Genomic DNA, 19,448 nt, shown 5'->3' with positions numbered 1-19,448 from the left:
TACAAAAATTTGTCTTAGGTAATGCTGAAAACTACAGGCGTTTTCTGTTTAAAACCACTACAATTACTTTTGGGAAAAAAATTTTAAGTGAATGCTTATTTTAGCAGGTATTTTAAAATTTTGCTAAAAATATTTAGCAGATATTTTAAAATTTAGCAGATATTTTAAAATTTTAAATACTGAACAAATTCGAAATGAGTTAGAAATCTTAGCTTGGTTTTTTTTCCAGCTTTCTGCTAAACGAGAGACTAGTGGAGAAAAATCCAGACAATTAAGAGACGCCCAGCAGGATGCAAGAGATAAAATGGAGGTAAGGTTATAAACCAGGTTTAGGTTAAGTCATATTTTTGACCACAGTAAACTTTTTGTACCAGAATTATAGAATGGTAACTTCAAGTGGGGTGTCACTGAGATTGAGTATTGGAAAGACAGTAGTACTGAAAGTTTAAATGAAAGAAAAAGAAGAGACAAATCAGTGGTGTCCTGATTTTGCTGTTGTATTTCTAGTTGTCTAACTTGTTTCTATTTGGTACTTTTTGAGTAGGATATTGAGCGCCAAGTTAGAGAACTGAAAACAAAAATTTCAGCTATGAAAGAAGAAAAGGAGCAGCTCAGTGCTGAAAGACAAGAACAGATTAAGCAGAGGACTAAGTTGGAGCTTAAAGCCAAGGATTTACAAGATGAATTGGCAGGCAATAGTGAACAGAGGGTGAGTTAAAGTGCTAAAAATGAAAGATATAAATGTTCAGGTGAGTGGGAACTGCAGAGGACAGTCCTTTCTGTGGCACAGGTGCTTGGATTTTTGTAAAAGATTTGGCACATTAAAATAATTTGCATTCAAGTTGCAACTGAATACTATCTTTGTTACTTACATTTAAAAATTAGTTTTGTGTTGCAGCATCAGTTTAAAAATAAGTTTTGTGTTGCACAATCAGTCTCATGAATTTTTTTTCATGAGAAAATATTTTATGCTAGACTTATAAATTAAAAGTTTTTAAACAGATTGCATTTTTACTTATCTTCATTTACAGAAACGCTTATTAAAAGAAAGGCAGAAGCTGCTTGAAAAAATAGAAGAAAAGCAGAAAGAACTGGCAGAAACAGAACCTAAATTCAACAGTGTAAAAGAAAAAGAAGAGCGAGGAATTGCTAGGTCTGGGATTTTTTTCACCAACAATTCTAATTTTCTACATTGTTCCTCTATAGAACCTTATTAAAAAGTTATGGGTTAAGAAGGTACAGTAAATAAGGGTAAAAGTTAAATGCCCATTTCAAAGTATATAGGCAGTGTCGGCCAGGCATTATTGTATGCTTATTGCCTATTCAAAAGCCCTAGGAGATCCACAGTATCACCACTGTAAATTTGACAAACTTGAGGCTCTGGGGGGGGTTCAGTAACTTGCCCAAGATAACATAGCTAAATGTTGGGCATTTAAAAACATGCATGATGATTGTTCTTTTTTTACCCAAATTGTATCCTGCTGTGTGTTCATTCTCCCACTTTATGTCATTTTAACATCGAGACATTTTAATATCTATCCATAGATTGGACTTGCCAACGTTTGCTGATTTCACAATTTAGTACATTATCATGTTTTTATGCCACTTATGTTCATTTTAATGAATTGCCTGTTGATATCTTTTGTCCATTTTTTTCTGATTTTTTTTTTCAGCTTTTTAAAAAAATTTATTTATTTTATCCTACTTATTTTTGGCTGTGTTGCATCTTTGTTGCTCTGCGCGGGCTTTCTCTAGTTGTGGCGAGCGGGGGCTACTCTTCGTTGTGGTACGCAGGCTTCTCATTGTGGTAGCTTCTCGTTGTAGAGCACGGACTCTAGGCGCGCGGGCTCAGTAGTTGTGGCTCATGGGCTCTAGAGCACAGGCTCAGTAGTTGTGGTGCATGGGCTTAATTGCTCCGTGGCATGTGGGATCTTCCCAGACCAGAGCTTGAACCCGTGTCCCCTGCATTGGCAGGCGGATTCTTAACCACTGCGCCACCAGGGAAGCCCATTTTTTCTGATTTTTTTTAAAAATTTATTTTTATACTTATTTTTGGCTGTGTTGGGTCTTCGTTTCTGTGTGAGGGCTTTCTCTAGTTGCAGCAAGCGGGGGCCACTCTTCATCGCGGTGCGCAGGCCTCTCACTATCGCGGCCTCTCTTGTTGCGGAGCACAGGCTCCAGGCGCGCAGGCTCAGTAGTTGTGGCTCACGGGCCTAGTTGCTCCGCGGTATGTGGGATCTTCCCAGACCAGAGCTCGAACCCGTGTCCCCTGCATTGGCAGGTGGATTCTTAACCACTGCACCACCAGGGAAGCCCCTTGATTTTTTTTCTTACGTTTTATAGGGTTGTTTTATGTTATCTGGGCATTAATATTTGTTCTGTATGTTGTGTTTTGCCTTTTAACCTTTATAGTGTCTTTTATTGTAAGGAGTTGAAAATGTTCAAATAGTTAAATATAGTTGGAGCATTTTTGAAAATTGCTGAGATATGGGGTACTAGATTTGTGTAGGTTTACTGATTAACCCAGACCTGGAATGACCTTAAATCCTTAGGGGATGGGCTGTTTTACCTGACTGTAACTGTGATTTTGCAGTTAAGTTAATGTTATATAGAACTAGTCCCAGGAACTCTGTTAGATAACAGTTGCTTTATTTATACTTAATTCCTTCTTTTTTTTTTTTTTTTTTTCTTTTCTTTTTTACCACACCGTGCGGCTTGTGGGATCTTAATTCCCTGACCAGGTATCAAACCCAGGCCCTCAGCAGTGAGAGAGCAAAGTCCTAACCATTGGACTGCCAGGGAATTCCCTTTAATTCCTTCTTTTATGGAATTATAGAAATGGTTATTGTCTCTGTGTACTCTTGAGGTATCGATTGCAATTAAACTTGGTTATTTCCTGTTGTCCTTTTCAAACCATTCTCTTCTATCTTGTGTAGATTGGCCCAAGCTACGCAGGAAAGAACGGATCTTTATGCAAAGCAGGGTCGAGGAAGCCAGTTTACATCAAAAGAAGAAAGGGATAAGTGGATTAAAAAGGAACTCAAGTCTTTAGATCAGGCTATTAATGACAAGAAAAGACAGATTGCTGCTATACATAAGGATTTGGAGGACACTGAGGCAAATAAAGAGAAAAATCTGGAGCAGTATAATGTAAGAACTTTCATAGCTGCTTTGTGAAATCTTTCAGAAGAGTGTGAACATGTGCAGTTTTATCTATTTCTTTAAGTTTTATTTGTAAATGGTTTATCTTAAAATATACAAGACCAGATACTTCATTAGGCAAGACCAGCACAATTTAATATGATACATATGGTAGTTCTCTTTTTCAAAGAAGAGTTCTTGCATGTCAGTGAGTGTCCATATAGATTGAATATATTTTAAAACATATTTTTATGACTTGGTAATATATACCTGAACTCTACCCTTAACTAAAACATGACTTTATAGTAACTTAAAATTTTTCCATTTTTATATTCTAATGTAATTTTCTGTCAAAGTAATAACTTACTGCAGAATGTATATATATTTTGTTAAAGCATTGGTGATTTTATAACATTTTCTAAATGAATTAAACATTTACTATGCATGTTTAGTTAGCATTTTCTTAAAAAGTGAAGTAGAAGATAAAATCATTACTTTCAGAGCAAGAAAGATCTTACATTATTTAAAATTAGGGAGAAAAATTCTTTAAGTGATATGTGTGGATATATATAGGTGATTGGAAGTGATGAGAAGGGAGTGTGTAGGACAGGTGTAGGGTGAGGAGAATATATATATATACATGCCCAGAAGGAACCTTCTTACCCCATGAGATCTGTACCAGTTGGTATGGTTGGTTTATCAAAAAAAGCCACTAAAAGCATAAAATCTTAAATGTGTATACTTACGTATATTTTATGTATATTTATATGTATTTTTTACACATAAATACATTTATAAGTATTTAATTTTAAATAGGTAAATGTATGCTTATGTACCAGTCTTTATTTTTTAGACTTTTTTTTTTTATAACGACTTTTTTTTTTTAAGAGTAGCTTTGGGTTGACAGCAAAATTGAGAGGAAGGTATAGAGATTTCTCATATGCCCCCTGCCCCCACACATGCACAGCCTCTTTATCAACATCCTCCAGCAGAGTGTGTACCAATCTTTTGATGTAGAGCCCAAGATATTTCTTATGAATATGAGTAGTGATTGGAGTTCCTAGGGGACTTTCATGTTATGAACCACACATGTAAATACAGTTCTCCTTAAAGTTGGATGAGAACAGAATTCAGGTTTCAATATAAGATCATATATTGCATTTAGTTGTCATGTTGCTGTTATCTCCTTTATTCTGGATCAGGTCCTCAGTCTTTCCTTGACTTTGCGACTTGACGTTTTGAATTACTGTTATAAAGTGCACAGTATCTATTAACTTATGTATTATATATTAAATAATTATTTTCCCTAGTGTTTTAGAGTTGATTTTCCCATTTAATCCAGTTTTTAGTGAGTCACCTTTGAGTTTGTCCAAAACTAAATCAGTTTTTTTAAAGAAACAACTCTTCCTTGTACTCATATCAGTTTATCTAGTATTTAATGTAATCAGTTACCCAAAAACAAAAACATAGTAGGGAGCAAACAGAACTGACTCTGTAACCATAAACAACTCAACTGATAGGAAAAGTGACCAGGAGTAATAGACAGCCTACTGGCCTTGAGAGTCCAGCGTACTTTTTGGGCTTTGGTCAGGATATTTTATGGAGGGAATGGAAAACACAGGTTGATCGAGGTAGTCAGTTATTTGGGAATTTGTTAGTATAGTTTCAGCTGCGATAGCTACAGTCCTGTCTTGAAATAAAGAAAAGGCATTTTGTTTTGAGTTCATGGAAATATCAACCTCAACAGATGCCCTTTTTGAAAAAGTTTAGTGATAAACCAAGATTTTCCAGTGAGAGGTTTTATTCATTCTTTCTCAAGCTTGAAGTTATTTTTCAATATTTTAGTCACACTTAAGTGTATCAAAATGACCACTTGTGAGGGTGAACTCTGTGCTTTATAATGGATAGAGATGATTTTACAGTGCTAATTAATTGTACAAAACAGACTTTTTGCTTCTTAGTATATTCCTACATCTCATGTTCTAGTGTATGTGTTTAGAGGGGGAAGCACAAAAAGTATGCACTGCAGTGTTTTGAGAATTTATTAATGTATTTTTCTTCTAAAATTCTAGGGTGTGTATTATAGAAGTAGTAAGGACATTAATGAGCAAATTAATTGTTTTGATATATGTATATGCCTGTTAAACCATCACCACAATTAAGATAACAAGCCTGTTCATCACCCCAAAATGTTTCCCGTACCCCTTGGTAATTCCTTCCTCCCTCCTTTCCTGTCCTCCTCCTCCATCCCCTGGTAACAACTGATCTGCTTTCTGTCACTATGGATTAGTTTGTATGAAATTGGATTTTTAATTTGAATTATTTTTATTTCCATAGAAACTGGATCAGGATCTTAATGAAGTCAAAGCTCGAGTTGAAGAACTGGACAGAAAATACTATGAAGTAAAAAATAAGAAAGATGAATTACAAAGTGAAAGAAAGTTAGTATAGCCTAAAATGTGTCTTAATATTTTTGAGTAATGTAATTACTGGCTGTTCAACAGTCTTTAAGTTATAAATTAACTATTGAAGTTTAATTTCAGTATTTATTCAAAATTGTATACTATTAGAGTATTAATATTTTTAGAATTAAAGACAGTCTAATTTTTATTGATTAGTTACTTGTGGAGAGAGGAGAATGCAGAACAGCAAGCACTTGCTGCTAAAAGAGAAGATCTTGAAAAGAAACAGCAACTTCTTAGAGCTGCAACAGGAAAGGTGGGCAGGTTCTTTCATTACCTCAGTTTGCATTGTCAGTTATTATTGCACAAGAATTTATTAGCTTTCAAGAGTAGAGTGCCAATTACTTGTCTTATAAATACGAAACAATGGGTATCATTTAAGCACCCATACTATTAAAGATAGCACTTTTGATTTTTAGATGGCGAGTCCATTTTTAATGCTGATGTCATAGAACAGAATCCATGATATAAAGTATTGCACGTAGTTGGCATATTTCAAGGGAGTGACCTGTTTTTGGAGAGTGTTTAATCTCTGGTATATTTTCAATTTTTTTATCTTTTTAAATTTTTATTGGAGTATAGTTGATTTACAATGTTGTGTTAGTTTCAGGTGTACAGCACAGTGAGTCAGTTATATATATACATATATCCACTCTTTTTTTAGATTCTTTTCCCATATAGGCCATTACAGAGTATTGAGTAGAGTTCCCTGTGCTATACAGTATGTCCTTATTATCTATTTTGTGTATATGTCAATCCCATTCTCCCAATTTGGTATATTTTTTAATGTTTACAGTAATGGGTTCATTTCTTACCAGCAGGAGTGCCATTGGCACTATTTTAATATTTTGCACTTCTAAACAGGCCATTTTAAATGGAATAGATAGTATAAACAAAGTGCTAGACCACTTTCGTCGAAAGGGAATAAACCAGCATGTTCAAAATGGCTATCATGGTATCGTGATGAATAACTTTGAATGTGAGCCTGCTTTCTACACATGCGTGGAAGTCACTGCTGGAAATAGGTGAGATTTTTTTGCTTGATATTTTGAGTTTTTAAAGGAAAGGGAATAAGAGTAACCTAAGAAACAACTTTTTGTAGTTTTAATACAATATGTCTCCCATGATCATCCTGTATCCTCAGTTACTTAATTTTCTAATTAAAGATGTAGATGTTAAGTGTTTGTTCCTAATTGTAGAAGCTAGAAATTTCCCTTTTTTGTACATCCTCTCCCTCCATTGAAATTTTCTAAGTAGCCCTCCCCATACAAATTGGATTGCATAGAAAAAAAGTGAATTGTTTGCTTAAATGTTTATAGCACTTCAGGTGTGTCTTGTTCTCTTTACATGTAGGTTGTTTTATCACATTGTTGATTCAGATGAAGTCAGCACGAAGATTTTGATGGAGTTTAATAAAATGAACCTACCTGGAGAGGTTACTTTTCTGCCTCTTAACAAATTAGATGTAAGGGATACTGCCTATCCTGAAACCAATGTGAGTTGATGTGTGTTAAGGTCTATCTTTCTTTCAATAAGTTTTTTCTTGTGTTTAGCACATCCTAGTGCACAGGCACTGTACATTGGGATTCACGTGGTCTGTGAGATAAACATTCCTGTCTTCACCGAAGAGCATAGTGCTGGATGAGGAAAGGAAGGGAGACAGAGGTCACAGTCAAGACATAAAACAAACCATTGCAAAATGTGCAAAGTGTTAAAATATTGGGTTGGCCAAAAGGTTCATTTGGGTTTTTCCTTAAGATGTTACGGAAGAACCCCAACTTTTTGGCCAAACCATACATAAGCACAGGATACTTTGAGAGTGTATCTCAAGGAGACAAAATTAAGATTAAATAGCTGGAGAAGAATTCCCTGAGGAACTATCATTTAAAGTAAATATTTTAAAGTTTTCTGAATGTACTTTTTTTAAATGGCTTATAAATTAGATTAAAAATATCTAGCAAAATGACAGGCTCAGAAAGCATACTGTTGCTTTTGTTATTAGCTGGTATATTTTTAAACAGGTTAAAAATATTCCCTAGACATCATTCTTGAAAAAAATGTAATTGCTTTGAGGTGTTTGGCTTCAGAATATTGATGGTAGTAGCAACTATTTCACTATTTTTTAACGTTAAAGCTAAAACCCTATGAGAATGGTCTACAATTTAAGAGGAACAGTGAGAATCTTATAAGCTATTTAAGTGGTTAGCTTTTTCTTCTTTTAAATCTACAAATTATTTTTGAAGTTTTGGGGAGGAGAAATTGAGTCATAAATGTGATGTGTGAATGAAGCAAGACACAAAAGAATGCATGTAAGTATGGTTCCCTTTACACTACCTGAACAAAATAAGCTTAGATGATAGAACTAGAAGTGCAAGGAAGTAGTGACCACAAAAGTTATATTGGGTTGGCCAAGAAGTTCGTTCGGGTTTTTCCATAACAGGTTATGGAAAAACCCGAATGAACTTTTAATAGTGGTCATCCCCAGCAGGTAACCATTGAAGGTAACCACTATGATTAGGAAAGGGTTACACTCATGGCTTCTGGGTGTCAGTAGTGTTTTGTTTCATGTCCTGCATGGTGGTTATATTGGTGTTTGCTTTGTAATTATTAATTTAAGCTTAACATATTGCGTTTTTCTGGATGTAGGATGTATTTCTTAATTTAAAAATTCTAAAAATTCTGTTCTGCCAGTTGAGAGAGAAAAAAGGGAAAATAAATTTTATCTGAAAAATATTTTTTCTGAATATCTAACTTAGGTTATATATCTGTAGATAGAGGTAAAATAAAATGAAAATATTTTGAGGGAATACTACTAGTTTACATTAGGCCCTTCTATGTGACAGAGGCTATCCTAAGTGTTTCACATATATAACTTGCCTAGACTTAACAACTTTGTTAGGAAGGTACTGTTGTGATTTCAGTTTTATAGATGAAGTAACTGTCATATAGAGAAGTTAAGCAACTTGTCCAGAACACACATCTGAATAGCAGAACTGGGATTTGAACTTGAGCAGTCTGGCTCCAGAGCCACTAAGCTCTTTATCACTGTGCCTCTAGTATTGAAAACCTGGATGATTTACATGAGCACAATTTCCAGTGTATTTCAGTAGAATGATTTTTCTAACTTTTTCAGTATAAAAACCAACAGTTTTGAAATATAAAGGTATTTTGTTGATTTGTATTTCAGGAAGATGTAATTCATGATTCTGGTAACACATTTTAATTAACTGTGTTTTGATCTCTTTGCTTGCAAAATATTCATTTTTAGGATGCTATTCCTATGATAAGTAAATTGAGGTACAATCCCAGATTTGACAAAGCTTTCAAACATGTGTTTGGAAAAACACTTATTTGTCGTAGTATGGAAGTTTCAACCCAGTTGGCCCGTGCTTTCACTATGGACTGCATTACCCTGGAAGGTTTGTAATAATAATTCTTAGCCTTGAACAGATAAATTCCATTTTAGTTTTAAGAGTGTTTGAAAATTCATGTCCATTTATTTCTCATTTTTAAAATAGTTGGTTTATTCAAGTCAGAATGTAGAAAGGGTCACCTCTTTATATTTAGTTGATGTCTCTTAAGTATAATCATTTGATGTATAGTAGAGTTTCTTAACCTTTTTTGCACCATGGACTTCCTTTGGTTCTTTGGTGAAGCCTCTGGACCCGTTCTCAAAATGTTATATTTTATTTATTTATTTTTGGCCTCATTGGGTCTTCGTTGCTGCGCACGGGCTTTCTGTAGTTGCTGTGAGCGGGGGCTACTCTGCGTTGCAGTGCATGTGCTTCTCATTGCGGTGGCTTCTCGTGTTGTGGAGCACGGGCTCTAGGCCCACAGGCTTCAGTAGTTGTGGCACGTGGGCTTAGTTGCTCCGTGGCATGTGGGATCTTCCCAGACCAGGGCTCAAAGCCGTGTCCCCTGCATTGGCAGGCGGATTCTTAACAACTGCGCCTCAAGGGAAGTCCTCAAATTTTCTTAGTTGTCCAAAAATATTTTTCTATCCAGGATCCAATCAAGGATGCATTCAATGCCTTTTCTTTAGATTCTTTCAGTTTCAGTATAGGACAGGTCTCCTGTTTTCCTCCCACCCCAAGAAATTCACTTTCTCAAAGAAAGTCTTGTGTTCTGGATTATTTTACTGCTTTCTCTTCATTAGGTTTAGGTTAAGCATTCTTGGCATGAGTGATGTGTACTTCTTATTGCACCACACAATGTGTCCCACTGTTACTGATGCCAGGTTTGACCACTAGCAAATCTTGGTTGTAAAGATGCCTTATCCTCTTTGTAATTAATAAGTGATATGTGGGATTATCCTTTAAGAATACATGAATATCAGGTTCCCCCAAAACTTCTTCACCAGTGGTTTAGCATCCTTTGGTGACCCTTGCCTGACTCAAGTTAATACATTGGGGGTTTCTAACTGGTGGTTCTAAAATTCTGTGATTGCTTCTATATTTACTAGCTGTCACTCTTCTGTAAAGAGCCCCCTCCTTTTTTCTTTTTTATGTATTGCTATGATTCATGGACTTCTTTCTTTAATTCAATATGTTATCACATTGCCATCATTATTTTTGATTTTCAGATTTTCCCAGTTGTGGCTAGTGGGAATTTCAAGCTAGGTTCTGTGTCCTGTTGACATGTTCCTATTAGTCTTTAACACTTCTTTCCTTTCTGGTAGATGTTCAGGCTCACCTAGAAGGTATATTTTTTTAAATGCAAATGTTAATATTGTAAAGCAAAATTTTTTCCAGAGTGACTTCAACTCTTAACTTTTACATTCTTATTAAATAGGTAAAGGCTGTAGATTAGTCATTTGATTATTAATCAATTTATTGTTGAATAAAGAAGTTGTTATACAGAATTACTAATTTTCTTATGTTTTGTTTATAGGTGACCAAGTTAGTCATCGGGGTGCTTTAACTGGAGGCTATTATGATACAAGGAAGTCTAGACTCGAATTACAAAAAGATGTTAGAAAAGCAGAAGAAGAACTAGGTGAGCTTGAAGCAAAGCTCAATGAAAATCTGCGCAGAAATATTGAAAATATCTTTTTGTCTTGTGTTGCTGTAGAGAAATAACTGTTTTGGTTGGGAATATAGAATCTTTTGCATGTTAGATGTATTTTCTCATATGCAGTGGGGAAAAATATCCCATGTGTTTTACTTTGACTTTTATTTAAGCACAGGAGCTTATGTAGTATGTCTTTAACTTCTGAAGACAGGGAGAAAACTAAAAACTATTTTAACATCCTTTGCTTAGCTGTTAAATAGCTAATAGCAATAAATCTACTTCTGAGAGAAAAGAACCTGAGGAACACAAAAATTTAAGGTTATAGAGGGAACTGAGGAGTATTTGTCAGACAGTTTTATAGGAGGAAAACCAGGATAGTATTTCAATGGAAGAAGGGTGGACAGTATCAGGAATGCCACATACTACATAGAAGTTAAATATATAAGGGTTGAAAAATGTCCATTAGAGGTTATTATCTTGAGGCTCAGATTTAGTATTAGTGGAGGAAATGTCCATCAAAATGCAAGTCTTAGTAACCATAGTTCTCTTAGTTCTTTCAAATAAAAACGGTGTTCTGTGAAGAGTGACTAGTTCGATTCACAACTGTGAGACACTTGTGCACATGCATCTTCTTAAAACAACCATGGTATAAGGCAGAAGTGCTTTATGTGTACTTTGCATTATGTCACACAATGTTAAATACAGGTACTCAAGCAGCGAAAATAATTACTTTCACTGCTTCATTAGGATATTCTTTATTGGAACTGGCATTTTTGAAATGTGAGTTTATAGCTTTTCTGTCATCAGTTGCAAGCAAAAGCACAGAGAAAAAGGTAAATAAACATCTTAGTTTTAACTTTGCAGGGATCTTCATAGCATACTTTGAGAACTGCCCAAATTTGGCAAGATGTGAGCACGAAGCATGGGGAAATACTAATAAAAAAGAGGTTGACAGCAGGCACCAACTACTTTCCTGTATTTGATAATCCAGCTAGGTGGAGTTATTCTTCTACATTGGGCAAGGCCTCCTCTTCATATCTGACTCCCTTATATAGTGCTTTAAGCATAATAGATTATATAGTAAATATTTGTTGAATGAAAAAATATATGTGTATTATATTTCATTTAGCTTCCTTTAGGACTTCCCAGGATTGTATTTATTATTTATTTTTTTGTATAGCAATTAGTGAAACAGTATGTGTGTTATTTTGAGAGAGAAGTGGGGTGAAATGTTTTAAGCTTCTTTTATGACTGAACACAGTGTAGTATTTAATTCAGCATTGTTATGGTCCATAAATTTGTGGAAATAGCTTTATTTATGGATAAAGAAAAGGAAGGGGGATACACAATGTTTTGTTAACAGGCACCAAAGAGAATTTTCCTTAGCCTTGTATATGGATTAATAATGAAATTGATCAGCTCATGAACCAAATGCAGCAGATAGAGACTCAGCAAAGGAAATTTAAAGCATCTCGAGATAGCATATTATCAGAAATGAAGATGTTAAAAGAGAAGAGGCAGCAGTCAGAGAAAACCTTTATGCCCAAGGTTCGTTAAGTATGCTTTTTTTTATAGATTTGCTTTAATTATAAAGATTTGGGGTGGACCATATATTATATAGGTTATATAACATATACATTCTGTTCCATTTTCATTTAGGCCCATACTTTTGGGAATCTACATGTATCTTTATCACACTTTTACCCATGAGTACCCAGAGTCTCCTTTTGTAGGCCTCATTCAGACTTTCCAACTTCATTAAACAAATAGGCATTTTGAGCTACGGCATAATAGTACTGTCTGAGAGTAGTCAGCCAATATCCATTTTTGTCTATAAAGTACTATTTATGGATTGATTTGATTGCATTCTGTCCAGATTGTGCTAAAATGAGTAGAAAGTAAACTATTACTGCTATTACAAATGATAATACACATTGGTGTCATAAACATGAAGCAGTTTTGACAAAAAACTATTAATTTTGTACATCAATAGTACTAAAACAACAAAGTTTAAAATATATATATATACCCAGAATTATACCACCCTAACATTCTAGCAACTTCTTTTTATAGTTTGACCATGGAATATGATGTGTTACACACATCCTGCAAATGCTGCATCATAAATATTTTTCTTGTTGCTACATAGTTCTTAATTATCAAATATAATGGATAGCTAATATTTAATTGAGTTAGTATGATTACTTAGCTCACTTTAATATCAAATATAGTTTCCAATTTTTCACTATTATAAGTGATACACTGACTAGTACGTTTATTAATAAATGGATAATCTGTCATATAGCAACGTAGCTTACAAAGTTTGGAGGCAAGTTTGCACGCTATGGAGTCCACCAGAGAATCGCTGAAAGCAGAACTTGGAACTGATTTGCTTTCTCAACTTAGTCTGGAAGATCAGAAGAGAGTAGATGCACTGAATGATGAAATTCGTCAACTTCAGCAGGCAAGTACAGTTGACAGGAAAAAAATTTTTTGTTGACAATTGGCTGTTGTGAAAAGTGTCTTTCTGGCTAATAAAGGAATGTGAAAGAGATTATTGAGAAAATATAAGATTTATTAGACTTCTAATGTCCATAAAAGTAAATGAGGTTTTAGTAAGTTTTTCCAAACCATATGTTAGGATTGTGTAAGAAATCTTTATTTTCTTTCATCTTACTTAATGCCCATTTGTCATTTGTAAGATGGAGCTTGTTAGCTTTGCTGTATTTATTGACCTGACCACCTTTACATATTTAATAATATTGTTTTGATTAAACATTTTAACATTTGATTTTTAAACACAGAGATGTAAGCAATTAATACTAAGTTCAAAAAATGAAAAAGGAAAAGAAAAATATTTTTGGTAGCATGCCTTATAAAAAGAACCAGGCACAGAAACAGCATTCTGAATAGGTAAGAGGGAAAATGAAGAAAATATAGGGCTTTTTGGAAAGGTGTAAAACTCTATTTCAGCTCATTTGAACAAAAATAATGGAGAAAACAACAGATTGATAGCATTCCTGTATGTGAAATGTGCATGGCTGTGTAGACGAAGAGTTTTGTTTTTTCTTCTAGGAAAACAGACAGTTGCTAAATGAAAGAATTAAGTTAGAAGGTATTATTACTCGAGTAGAGACTTACCTCAACGAGAATTTAAGAAAGCGCTTGGACCAAGTAGAACAGGTATGTTCTTTTTCGAGGGTTCCTTGACAAGAATAACCTTTTGATAATGCTTGTATGAGAGAGACTGATTTAGAGTATGGGCCCTGGGGACAGAAAGCAGAGCGGTCTGACCACCTGCCCTGGCTTGGACTTCTAGCACTGCCACCTAGTGTACAGTACTGGGCAAGTCATTTAATATTTCTAAGCTCCAGTTTCCTCTTGTGTAAAATAAGCATAGCAGTAGTACCCATTTTGTATGATTATCTGGCACATTCTAGGTAGTAAATATTAGTTACGAATATTTTCTCATCAGTAGTCAGATGCTGAGAAATTTTCTAGTAATTTTTTCCCCTTTAATGGATACATTAAATATTTACAGTTATTTGAAGTATTTTTTTGGTTTTCTTAAGTGTTTATTCAAACATATCAACAGCTATATAAACGTTGGCAGTTATAACATTTTGAAACTAACAAAATTCATATTTTTGTGGTTTAATGCTCTTAAGTTCCTTTTGTGTTATAGGAACTCAACGAACTGAGAGAGACAGAAGGGGGTACTGTTCTCACTGCTACAACCTCAGAACTTGAAGCCATCAATAAAAGAGTAAAAGATACCATGGCACGATCAGAAGGTGAATTTTTATTTAGTAAAAATATTTTTGGTATTTAGTTAAATTTAGCTTATTGGTTTTATAAGATTGTTGACTACAAAATTAAATATCCAAATAGGCAAAAGCATGTACCAATAGTTTTATGTGTTTTCCATCATCATAAACAGTTTATAGTGAACAGAGTTTAGGGTGTTGATTATAAATAGTAACCTTTGTTTTGTTGAAATGTTTGTGACAATTTTATGAGAGACCATACATTATTAGTTTCATTGGCAAAAGTATGAAATAGCTGAATCAAGTTTCTTATCACTAGTTGCTGAGAAGAAAATTATTTTAGGCTTTTATAAACATAAACATTAAATATAAACTGTATACTTTGACTCATGTACACTCCCAATTTTGTTCTGAAGTTTTTCATAAGTTTTCACAGTAAAATTTAAACCTATTTATTTTGATAGATTTGACCTTTAAAATCTTTGGTCAGCTAACACTCTGGCTTTAAAACAGGTGTTATGGGGAAATCCCTGGCTGTCCAGTGGTTAGGGCTCTGTGCTTTCACTGCTGAGGGCCTGGGTTCAATCCCTGGTCGTGGAACTAAGATTCCGCAGGCCACGCGGTTCGGTCAAAAAAATAATAAAATAGGTGTTATGGCCTAATTTGGTTTTCCCCCCATTTTAGATTTGGACAATTCCATTGATAAAACAGAAGCTGGAATTAAGGAGTTGCAGAAAAGTATGGAGCGCTGGAAAAATATGGAAAAAGAACACATGGATGCTATAAATCATGACACTAAAGAACTAGAAAAGATGACAAATCGACAAGGCATGCTACTGAAGAAGAAAGAAGAGTGTATGAAGAAAATTCGAGAACTTGGATCACTTCCCCAGGAAGCATTTGAAAAATACCAAACACTGAGCCTCAAACAGGTGAATCTAATTGGTTTTAAATTTGAAATCTCATTGCAAATTTCCCTGTATGTGGATTTATTTATACATTTTTTTCCTCTTTATAGTTGTTTCGAAAACTTGAACAGTGCAACACAGAATTGAAGAAGTACAGCCATGTTAACAAAAAAGCTTTAGATCAGTTTGTAAATTTCTCTGAGCAGAAAGAAAAGTTAATAAAGCGACAAGAAGAGTTGGATAGGGGGTACAAATCAATCATGGAACTGATGAATGTACTTGAACTTCGAAAATATGAAGCTATTCAGTTAACTTTCAAACAGGTATGTTTCTATTTGTAGTAAATACACACACAAGCTAAAATCTTCGGGTATTATTCAGTCTATTATTCAATTTGTAAAGATTTTAAAACTTTTTTTCCACTGATAATTGGATCTAAAACATGCAAACAAATCCAGTATATAGGTGGCAAATATAGTAACTGGAATGTTTTATACAGCTCTTAAAGGGGATCCAATCTGTTATTCTTGTTCTTAAGATTAAAAAAATAAAACTATTTTTGATTGCTTTTAAATAATTTTTATCTTTTTTTAAAAAAATACATATTCCAATTAACACCCTATCTATCTGTCTATCTGTTTATTTTAAGGTATCCAAAAACTTCAGTGAAGTATTCCAGAAGTTGGTACCTGGTGGCAAAGCTACTTTGGTGATGAAGAAAGGAGATGTGGAAGGCAGTCAGTCTCAGGATGAAGGAGAAGGGAGTGGTGAAAGTGAGAGGGGCTCTGGGTCACAGAGCAGTGTTCCATCAGTTGACCAGTTCACTGGAGTTGGAATTAGGGTAAAATACCTTTACATTCAATTTTCCCCAGAGCATTATCATAGTAGAATTTGTAGACTGTTCTGCAAATCTAAATTGGTGCATTGTATGCAATTTAATTTTAAGAGATAATGGTGATTTTACCCCTTTGAGATATTAACTCATTAAATATTTTCTTAGGTGTCATTTACAGGAAAACAAGGTGAAATGAGAGAAATGCAACAGCTTTCAGGTGGACAGAAATCCTTGGTAGCTCTGGCTCTGATTTTTGCCATTCAGAAATGTGACCCAGCTCCTTTTTACTTGTTTGATGAGATTGACCAGGCTCTGGATGCTCAGCACAGAAAGGCTGTGTCAGGTACAGTTTTGGTTTCATAGTAACTTGGTAGAAATGATAGCTTACCTCTTCTTTTTTTTTTTTTTTTTACTTTTTTTTTTCCCTTCATCTCCACTCCACTAAATTCCCTCACTTTCCTTTTTTTTTTTAAAAATATTTATTTATTTATTTTTGGCTGCATTGGGTCTTTGTTGGCTGCGCTCAGGCTTTCTTTAGTTGTGGCGAGCGGGGGCTACTCTTTGTTGCGGTACGTGGGCTTCTCATTGAGGTGGCTTTGTTGCGGAGCATGGGCTCTAGGCCCGCAGGCTTCAGTAGTTGTGGCACGTGGGCAGCAGTAGTTGTGGCTCACGGGCTTAGTTGCTCCGTGGCATGTGGGATCTTCCCAGACCAGGGCTCGAACCCATGTTCCCTGCATTGGCAGGCGTATTCTTAACCTCTGTGCCACCAGGGAAGCCCCAATAGCTTACCTCTTTTATAGTATATTTCTTGTTGCCTGAGATATCCAGGGAGACTGGACAGGGTATTAGTCAATAAATAAAATAATTTCTCTTTGAACAGGTTTTCAAAAATCTAGTATTAGACTACAGAGTTTAGTTCTGTGAGAAATAGATGTAATAATTGAAAATCCTACTCCAGTTAAACTTTTATACAAACGTCTCAACACTTTTTCTCAATGCTTGAATAGTCCCTGTCATAAACAATGTTGATCTGTGTTTAAATAATCTATATGTGACCTTTAGTAAGTTTATGCAAACAAATCCTGTATACAGGTTGGGGGTGTGGGTAGCAGGAAAAGGTTGCTTTTGGTTTTTTGTGTGAGAAAATTTACTTTGCTCTGACATTATTTCTAATGCTGTGTTAGAAGGTGTTGCTTCTTTATATTCTGTAACTAAGTTATTTGTGTTAAAGATTTATCCCTAGTTTAAGAAACAGGTTGATATTTTTTGTAGATGTATGCATGCAGGCAGTTTTAAGTTTTAGGTAAGAGTAAAGATAGTTGCTTTTTAAATTTTCACTTCAACTGAAAAAAGGGTTTTATTAGATTACTATTTCTTTTTACAGATATGATTATGGAACTTGCTGTACATGCTCAATTTATTACAACTACTTTTAGGCCTGAACTGCTTGAGTCAGCTGACAAATTCTATGGTGTAAAGTTCAGAAATAAGGTAATTTTTTTATATGAAGTTTAAGTTCATGTAGTATTTAATCCATTATATCTGTTGAATTCTTGTTTTATGTTACTTAAGTCATGAAAGAAAATTTTGAAAGTTATTGAAAAAAACTTAAAATGCCTATGAAGTTTATCAGTTTTTTTTGTGGCATTCATTGCATTGGTTTTATTTTTATTGGCATTAAGAGACACTATCTTCCTGTCTATCTGTTTAGTGCTTATTTAATGCACAGTCTTAAACAGTTACATAAATTCATTTATATTTGGTTAGACCACACAACTCTTCCTGGTGCTTTCAGCCTTAAGGTTCTTTAAAATAGCAAAGTAATAAAAACTGAACAAAAATGTGGTTCAAATATTTAGATGTTAGTACTTACCTATATCTTCAGAGCATTAAAATGCAGAATATTTTTTAAACTCATGCATTGAACAAACAGCATTGTAAATAAAGGTTTTATTAGTCAGTGTTTTAGAGTCATTTGACTTGGTATGTAAAATTTATAGGTGATCGGATGTATTTTTAAAATATTACCCTATACAGGGGAACACTGATATATTTCTTTAAGATTTAACAGATTTTGTTTTTAACATTTATTCTTCAGGTTAGTCATATTGATGTGATCACAGCAGAGATGGCCAAAGACTTTGTAGAAGATGATACCACTCATGGTTAATTGGAAAATACTTCCCATTGGTTTGGAAGATGTGTATAGTAATATGATCCTCATACCCAGGAACTGTAAATTTAAACCTAAATATCTGGTCATTATTAATAGTTTTCAGACTTAGAGCATACATAGCCCTTTTATATTTCTGTCATTGTATTTTATAACATGCTGTGTAATGTTACATTTCTACTTATAGTTTAAGAATTTTATTTCCCACACAACTTTTTGTAAAGTGTCCTCCTATTTTAAATCTTTTAAAATGAGCTAAATAGTCTTTCCTAATTATTTTATCAATTATATTGCCTCTTTTTTATAGCTTCAATTAAATAATTGGTTTTATGACTAACTTTGTGTTTTATGTGGCTTTTTATTTATGGTTCTATGATTAGAAACAAATTTTTCTTAAATATCTACCTTTTGTTTTGCTTAAGAAAAGGTCTGCCTTCACCTAAAAGAAGATTTTTAAAACACAGTTTAATATTCTGTTGAATTACAGCAGTGATTCCCAATCCTGGCTGCATTTTTAAATCCATAAGGGAGCTTTTAAAAATGTAACATTGCTGAAATCTTTCCCTAGACCACTTGAATCGAAATCTTTGAGGGATAGGGTCTTGTTCATTGTTAATTCTAAAGTTCTGCAAGGTGATTCTGACCCTCAGAGAGGGTTAGAACCCCTGCTTTAACTCAGTGTAACAGTCCTTTAAAAAGTATTTTAAATTTAAAATGGCAGTGTGTTTAATAGAAGTTGGGAAGAGTATCCAAGAAATTGAGCTATAAAATTTCCTTGTTTTTCTGGATAAGTAGTTTGGAAAACCTTGTTGAAACATTGGTCTTTTCCCAGATTAGAGCTTTGCTGCTTATTGTGTTTTAAAATTGCTTTATTGCTTTATTGAGGTAATTCATACCGTAACATTCACCCATCAAAATGGTGCAATTCAGTGCTTTTTAGTTTATTCACAGAACTGTGCAACTATCTCTACCATCTAATTTTAGAACATTTCAGTTACCCCAAAAGTAACACTGTACCCATTAGCAGTCACTCTACATCTCCCTCTCCCCTTATCATTCCTCTGGCAACCACAAATCTAATTTGTGTCTCATACTATGGATTTGCCTATTCTGGACATTTCATATAAATGGAATCATACAGTATGGGACCTT

At 34.3% G+C, this 19,448-nt stretch overlaps 1 protein-coding gene across 1 annotated transcript in view; it reads left to right on the top strand.

Moving 5' to 3' along the window:
• SMC3 (structural maintenance of chromosomes 3) overlaps positions 1–18,561 on the top strand; it is a 32,394-nt gene extending 13,833 nt beyond the window's left edge. The window contains exons 10-29 of the mRNA XM_061193432.1: positions 230–310; positions 545–709; positions 1,032–1,153; positions 2,937–3,150; positions 5,479–5,582; positions 5,760–5,859; positions 6,468–6,628; positions 6,957–7,098; positions 8,872–9,022; positions 10,494–10,646; positions 12,010–12,161; positions 12,919–13,077; positions 13,689–13,796; positions 14,299–14,407; positions 15,065–15,312; positions 15,399–15,611; positions 15,938–16,129; positions 16,289–16,466; positions 17,508–17,614; positions 18,222–18,561. Coding sequence (XP_061049415.1) covers positions 230–310; positions 545–709; positions 1,032–1,153; positions 2,937–3,150; positions 5,479–5,582; positions 5,760–5,859; positions 6,468–6,628; positions 6,957–7,098; positions 8,872–9,022; positions 10,494–10,646; positions 12,010–12,161; positions 12,919–13,077; positions 13,689–13,796; positions 14,299–14,407; positions 15,065–15,312; positions 15,399–15,611; positions 15,938–16,129; positions 16,289–16,466; positions 17,508–17,614; positions 18,222–18,293 — 2,931 coding nt within the window. The 3' untranslated portion in view covers positions 18,294–18,561. The remainder of the gene's footprint in view (positions 1–229; positions 311–544; positions 710–1,031; positions 1,154–2,936; positions 3,151–5,478; positions 5,583–5,759; positions 5,860–6,467; positions 6,629–6,956; positions 7,099–8,871; positions 9,023–10,493; positions 10,647–12,009; positions 12,162–12,918; positions 13,078–13,688; positions 13,797–14,298; positions 14,408–15,064; positions 15,313–15,398; positions 15,612–15,937; positions 16,130–16,288; positions 16,467–17,507; positions 17,615–18,221) is intronic.
• The last annotated feature ends 887 nt before the right edge of the window (positions 18,562–19,448 follow it).

Source organism: Eubalaena glacialis, chromosome 1, assembly GCF_028564815.1.
Source record: "Eubalaena glacialis isolate mEubGla1 chromosome 1, mEubGla1.1.hap2.+ XY, whole genome shotgun sequence".
NCBI classification, from domain to species: domain Eukaryota; kingdom Metazoa; phylum Chordata; class Mammalia; order Artiodactyla; family Balaenidae; genus Eubalaena; species Eubalaena glacialis.
Note: the sequence above shows the minus strand (reverse complement) of the source record. Positions and strands in the feature narration are given on the sequence as shown.